Genomic DNA, 7,183 nt, shown 5'->3' on the forward strand with positions numbered 1-7,183 from the left:
TACCTCAAATTTCAATTTGGTTTTTGACATGACAATACTGACATTTTATCATCCGACATAAATACATATACTAATCTATGACATAAATCACATATTATTAATCTGTGACATAAATTCATATAACATAACCTAATTTCGAATTTTTGTAATTCTTGTATTGTGAATAAAAATCGAACTTAAAGTAGGGCAGCTAGTTTCTTCGTTAGTTATAAATTTAAATCATGCATTGTCGTTTTTTACTTAACGTGCGGACGCAATTGTCCAAATTTACAGTACATAGATGTCTAAGTAATAATATACCTGAGATTACCAAAGTACACAGAGAAATATATACAAGAATGTATCCAACGACGGTGGTACTACCAGATGGATCTTCATTTAACATAAGATATCATGAGCCTAGGAAAATTATAAAGGTATGTTATCTGTAAGGTATGCAATGTGCCAGTTGGTATAGTTTGTCAAGGGACCGTCTCAGTTCGACGAAGAGTCATACTCTTTGTCTTGCACTGGTGCTGGCGGCCAGAAGAAGGGGATGTGTAGTTTTTTTTGTTCTTATTTACTGACAAGATTTGCTTGACCAACTATAGATAATTTTGAAAGGGTGCAACAGTTCCGCTATCTGTTAAACTTAGTTTAGTTAATTTTATTTACAGCTATAACTATACCCTAAATAAATACTGCATTAACTAAAACCATAACTAACAACTGGATCTAAATGCAAGCGTTCTGGTGGGCAAGAACACTGAAATCACCATTGTGTTTTTAATTTAAAAAAAATAACCTTAGTTCTTCTTACCAATGACTTTTACTCTGAATACTTTTACCAAACATATTAACCTCATAATGAGGAATGGGGACATGGCAGTGTAGGTACCTATGTTAGCCCATAGTACAAGTAGAGTGTAGGTAGGCTGTAGGCACCTACAGTAAAACCAAAGTATAGTTCTACCATTTAACTAGGCCGCAATAAAAGCCAAGTACATAACTTGACTGATTTTTTAATATGACGATGTACAATTACTACAAATAAAATATGTTCTATTCTATTATTTCAGCTTCCCTTAGACCTGTCACAGCTGTCGGAAGAGGAAAGAAAACAGAGGATTGACAAAAGAAAACCAAGAAAGAAGGTTAAAATTACTGAGGATGTTGAGGACAACTTTAATGCTAAAAAATATTTGAAATATATGAAGAAGTGAAGACAGTAAAATCTGTGTACTGTAGATTTTTGTTATTTAGCTTAATTAAAATTGGAAGTTGTATTTAATAGGAGTAATTTGATTTGGATAAAAGAACCTATATGGTAAACCCTAGCCGCTGATCCCAGCATTGACCACTTTGTAGAGGAAAGTGACTACAAAAAGGGAACCACTGAGCGGGTATTCCTGGCACTCAATGTGTTAAATGCTATCTTATCATTCTAACTATATTTCCGACCAATATTAAAAGCTACTTTCATGGCAATTTTAGAAACGTGAAAAAGAATTTGAAATTAATTCAGTCTTATTGATCTTGCGTTTTGATACTACACGAGCGTCGAATGTAATTTATTAAAAAAAAAACGTATTGCGATTAGTGGTGTAAAGGATTATTACTGTCATTCTATGAATAAATGAGATATTAATATTGCTTAATATTACAATGTTAAACATTTTGCTAGGTATAGCCCTTTTCACCAATTAATCTGTAATTACGAAGCCAAGTTACAAACATGGTAAACAAAACGCAAAGTGTCAAAGTAAAGCTGTCAAAAAGTAATGGACCAAACCTCCAAATCAAGTAATCATCTCACGAAACGAAAACATAAACCGCTCGTTCAATTTCAATAAGTACTGTTTAAATATACTCTCAAATCTCTCCATCAAATTATCCTGTTAGAAATCAAATGATTAATTCTACGAATTACAGTGTATCAAAAGATATTTTCAGCGAGCGTGAAAATGGGAAGAACACGACGTATACGAAGCCAGAAGGCGCGTACTTTTAGAACTTGTGGTGCGGAAAGCGAACTCATACTCTTGAACTCGTGGCTCGCTAAAGAAGGAATGTTATACAACAGCAAATTGTCCCTGGCTGTATTCGATAACACTGGCCGCGGCGTTCTCACCAAAAAGAAGATAAATCCTGGAGAGGAGCTTATGAACTTACCTCTGAACTTAACTATAAATGTAACCAGTATTTTGATGGACTCTACATTTTGTAGTATTTTTTTAAATAACGATAAGAATTGTTTGATAGAATATAAGCATACAATATCATTTCAGTCACTGATGGCATTTTACTTAACATTTCTACAATCACAGGGTTCAAAATCAAAATGGTTTGTGTACTTAGAAAGCTTACCTAAAGAATATACTGTACCATACTTTTTGGCTGCAGAAACCAAGTTACATGTAGATGCAGATATATTTAGTGTTGTTGCAAGGCAAGAGGATATAATTAAGACTTCATTCCATATTTTTGAAGATGTTTTGTCTCATTGTACAAGTAGTCAAATTGATGTGATTAAAATTAAAAAATTTTTTTGTCTATCTAGATATGAATGGGCTTATTTTACAGTCAATACTAGATGTGTTTATATGGACTTAGATAAGGTAGTAGATCTGAAAAACGTTGAGAACTCCGTTTTGAACCTGATTACTGATAATACTAAAATATCACTTTGCCCTTTTTTAGACATGATCAACCATAGTCCCTACGCCAAAAACGAGACTAAATTGATGGTCAGTAAAAATATAGAAAATATTAGTATAAATAACTTAAGCCAAAATTTATTTTCTGATGTGAGATTTTCTATTTATACCAAAAATACTTTTAATCCTTATACCGAAGTGTTTATATGTTACGGAGACAGTCATAATCTGAAGTTAATCACCGAGTATGGCTTCTGCTTGCCGAATAACGATTTAGATTATGTAGCTTTTGAGTTTAACGATTTAGTTTCATTCCTAACGAGCAAGCATATAAAGTTGTCTCAAGAACAAATTGTATTTATCAATAGTCATAATTTGAGTAAAGATTTATATATTGATTTGAAAGGGCTGAGTTTTAATTTCTATGCTCTTTTGATGGTTGTCAAATACTATTATGAGCGAGACAAAGATGTGAGCCGACTGATATACTCGGCAGCTATCTGTACTAACAACTCTGACCTCAACAATCTGATAAGGCCACTGACAGAAAAAAAACTAAACTTAATCAAAGAATCAATTACTAAATTGAAGACTTATGAAAGTAATATAATTTTGAATAATTGTATATCACTTATGTGTCAATATGTTAGAATATTAGAGAAATTTATTAAATGTTAGAACTAAATTTGAGTTTTTTTATAGTTGCGGCGCACGTAATTCTAAATTCTCACTAAAGTATGGACGCTAAGCACGAAAAATTTCGTACATTGACCTGCCTGTTCTGTTGAGTGTGTGTTGTGTGATCTCTATTGTATGGGCATAATTATATTACTGTCCCGCTCTGACAGTGTCTTTGACCGCCAGCATCATGGACAATGACTACAAAACGTGGGCAACTGGGCAGTGGGGCGACACTCCCCCTTTCGGGCATTCTCGGCTCCGTTCGGCTCAGCATTGCTCCGAGCAATTAGGGTTGACACAACTTGACGTCCCTTTGCGTGCACGACCACAAATAAGATAATGACTTGAATTTTGACAACCCTATATATCCGAAAGAGATAATGCCATACATTAGAAAGGGGCAGCATGAATCCCTGAATCGCTGTCAAACTTCGGTTTTGTAAGAAGTATCCTTTCTGTACGGTAGTACTATTATTTATTCTGTGACATGGGCGCAGTGTAGCGCCATCTATTTTTAATTTTATCTGTTAAACTAGGGGGCACAGTTTTTTCTTTGCAAACATTATATTTTTTTAGTGAAAATAAAACACAGGTTGTAAAAAAAATAATATACTTAATTAATCAACTGTACAAATACTCAACGTGTTTTATGGTCTAAATTTTACAATACAACAGTCAAATAACACTTAATAACGTCTAACTTAAGATTGTTTACATTGACACATTTAAATAACGCTTCTTGATTGGCCGGTCAAACTCAAATAATGATTTGTAACATTAACTGATCTTATATAACCCTCTAGCTCATGCGAAGCCATATATGGCAGTTATAATTTTTTATGATTTTTTTAAAAGTTTAACCTCTAGCTAGCAGCCTACTATACTTGACAAATTGATAATAGGGAGTATTACTGCGATGTTCTGCCGCCAGAGTGCAACACTAGTGCACATGCTAAACCATAGAGTAAAATATACATATACCTATGCCTTTAAACAGTCTTTTTACAAGTTTTCACTATGACACTGATGCATCAAGGCGGTTTGTTTACAGGTGGCCTACCGCGAAACGCGAAATTTCGTTATTTGTAATTTATCTGCCTCTGTATCGATCGAATATGCAAGTGATAGAGGCAGAAATCGTGTTTCGTGGTAGGCTTTGAGATTGAGCTAGTGACGCCCTCTACGCACTTTTGCGTAATATTCCCTGTTGACTGTTTCTTTTTGAAATCGAATAAAAAAAAACAAAAGCAACTCTATGATCATTTTGATTTTATTGAAGGTATATAAATTTGTACTATAGTTGGTCAAACCAAATCGTCAGTAAATAAGAACAAAAAAACTATACTCATCCTTTTCTTTTGGCTGCTAGTACTAGTGTAAGACTAAGATAGTATGATTCTCTCTGTCTACGTTTGAAATGAGACAGTCCTTTGACAAACTATAGTATTAGGGCGCGTTTCGACCAGAGGTGTGCGAGTATGCGTTGCGAGGGATGTGTTTTTAAGAACCAATGCACGCTGAGTAAGGAAACAAATAAAGTGATTTTATTTGGTTGAAACGCACACGGTCGAATTACACAGTTTTGAATTTTTAAATCGGTTGTCTATGAAACCGGACATTTACAAAATATACATTGGAAACAACACATCTGTGGAAATTACACATCGGTAAAATGTTTAACATATTGTGTGCACCAGGCACATACTCGTAAGTTCTTAATTACAATTATTAAATCATAGTAAGGATAAACGTGCAAAGATGCAGATGGCGCTGCTATCGTTAAAAAATGTCATTAAATCATTTATAATAGTGAACTAAAAAAATAGTTGTGTCTTCTTATTGGTAATTTGAGAGAACGATTTAATTGATAAGACACCGAGGGTTCACTTTTCGTTACACATCACATGGCGGTAATATTGAACAATTATTTAGCTTCAACTATAAATGTGGCTTTCCATTACAAGAAGGGTCCTTATGCTTTAAGGTCATATGCAATAAGGTCCTTTCCAACAGAAATTATGACAAAAAGGTCCTTCTCTGTTCTTATGGAAAACCACAAATGGCTGGCAATTAAAGACCTTGACCATATCAAGACTAGACCATCGTCATACGTTGTAGAGGTATATTAAAATAATAATAATAATAATAACAGTTTTGAATAGTTTCGAAAACAATACAAAAGGTAATCATCCCGGTCGATATAAGTCGAATAATAATAATATATACATAAACAGGATATTTCTTCATTCAGCTATTGTAATCCTTTTTAAACTACAATAATATTTACAAAGGATAACCTCGTTAAAAAAAATCGTATGCATTCGTCAAAACCATAGCCAAAGGAATACTACCTTGTGTCTATGATTGGAAATATTGGAATACATTTGACTGTATAGTATACTCTGGCAAACCCACTACCCAGTAGAAAAAGGCGCGCAATTCAAAGATTATATGATAGGACAAGTACAACTCTTCGTGCCAACTATTTTTAAATTTGCCGCCTTTTCTAACTGACGGAAATGGCTTGCCAAACTATAGGTACTTTAGTAAGCACAACGCTATATTGTATATAGTTCTATACTCTTCCATACCCGTAGCTCATTTGATTTCTCTGAAAAAAAAAAAACAATTAAAAATAAAACATTATGATATAGACGACACGTTACAAAATTATCATGAGGAATTGAATGATCCTCGTTTAATTTCAACGAAAATGATAAACAGTTGATTGTATTTTGTATTGTACCATCGCCCACACTGTTAACTGCATGACAGTTCGTAAATCTTATAACAAAAGGCATAAGGACCACCGATGGCACATGGCGCAGTAGCTTCGAAACTGAATTTTTCCTTAACTTAATATTAATTTACAAAATTATTTCTAAGCGTATTTAACCCTAGCGTCGTTTTCCGGCGCGTGCGATTAAATGGTGCATTGAAGGTCACTCAATGTTATTGTGTAGGTATCGGTAATTATTCAGGTTTTTTAATGTGAAAGTATCTGTTCATAATAGTTATATCTGTTTTATTTCTCCCACAGCTTTGCGTAGAGCGATCCACTCTTGGCTATAAGATCGGCGTGCTTCCCTCTATCTGTTATAGTGCCGTTTTCCAGCACTAGTATTTCATCGGCGTCAGCGACGACAGACAGACAGACGGTGTATACAGATGGATGTACATAAATGTACGATGTACGCTATTATATATCGGAGCGGCCAAGGTGCTCAACCTTTGCATTAATGGTCACTTAATTATATTATTGTATAGGAAAAGCAGGAAGGGACCAATAATTGAACCTTGAAGCACTCCCGAAGGGTACTGAAGATCCCGCCGATTGAGTTCAATTAACTACTCGCTGAGTTTTATCCGAAAGGTACGATGAGACTAGGTCAAGGGCACCAGCTTTTATCCCATAGCGGCATAATTTTCTCGTTAAATTCTCGTGATCAACACAATCCAATGCTTTTGATAGATCACAGAAGTAAAATACCTCGAAGGTTATTATCTAGGTTTATGTTATAATTATATTATACCTGTGTTGTTTCTCCCACAGCCTTGCGTAGAGCGATCCGCTCCTGGCTATAAGATCATCGTGCTTCCCTCTATCTGTTATAGTGCCGTTTTCCAGCACTAGTATTTCATCGGCGTCAGCGACGACAGACAGACGGTGCGCTATACAGATGGATGTACATACATGTACGATGTACGCTATTATATATCAGAGCGGCCAAGGTGCTCAACCCTTGCATTAATGGTCACTTAATTATATTATTGTATAGGAAAAACAGGAAGGGACCCGTAATTGAACTTTGAAGCACTCTCGAGGGCTACTGGAGATCCCGCCGATTGAGTTAAATTAACTACTC

The 7,183-nt window shown here is 34.8% G+C and overlaps 2 protein-coding genes and 1 long non-coding RNA gene across 3 annotated transcripts; 2 read left to right on the top strand and 1 right to left on the bottom strand.

Annotated features, from left to right (window-relative positions):
• The first annotated feature begins 98 nt into the window (after nucleotides 1–98).
• LOC134742884 (large ribosomal subunit protein mL55) lies at nucleotides 99–1,260 on the top strand. Its single transcript, XM_063676071.1, has 2 exons — nucleotides 99–416; nucleotides 1,059–1,260. Exons 1-2 carry the CDS (start codon nucleotides 222–224, stop codon nucleotides 1,200–1,202), a joined length of 339 nt encoding a protein of 112 aa, XP_063532141.1. The 5' UTR covers nucleotides 99–221; the 3' UTR covers nucleotides 1,203–1,260.
• A 500-nt stretch (nucleotides 1,261–1,760) lies between these two features.
• LOC134742883 (SET domain-containing protein 4) lies at nucleotides 1,761–3,319 on the top strand. Its single transcript, XM_063676070.1, has one exon. The coding sequence runs from the start codon at nucleotides 1,944–1,946 to the stop codon at nucleotides 3,312–3,314; it is 1,371 nt and encodes a 456-aa protein (XP_063532140.1). The 5' UTR covers nucleotides 1,761–1,943; the 3' UTR covers nucleotides 3,315–3,319.
• Nucleotides 3,320–4,478: 1,159 nt separating this feature from the next.
• LOC134742888 (uncharacterized) lies at nucleotides 4,479–7,131 on the bottom strand. The gene is made up of 2 exons (XR_010127976.1): nucleotides 6,851–7,131; nucleotides 4,479–5,928 (listed from the first exon to the last, which is right to left on the bottom strand). It is a non-coding gene; the product is annotated as an uncharacterized LOC134742888 (long non-coding RNA).
• Nucleotides 7,132–7,183: the final 52 nt, after the last annotated feature.

The sequence above is a fragment of the Cydia strobilella genome, chromosome 7 (assembly GCF_947568885.1).
Source record: "Cydia strobilella chromosome 7, ilCydStro3.1, whole genome shotgun sequence".
NCBI classification, from domain to species: Eukaryota; Metazoa; Arthropoda; class Insecta; order Lepidoptera; family Tortricidae; genus Cydia; species Cydia strobilella.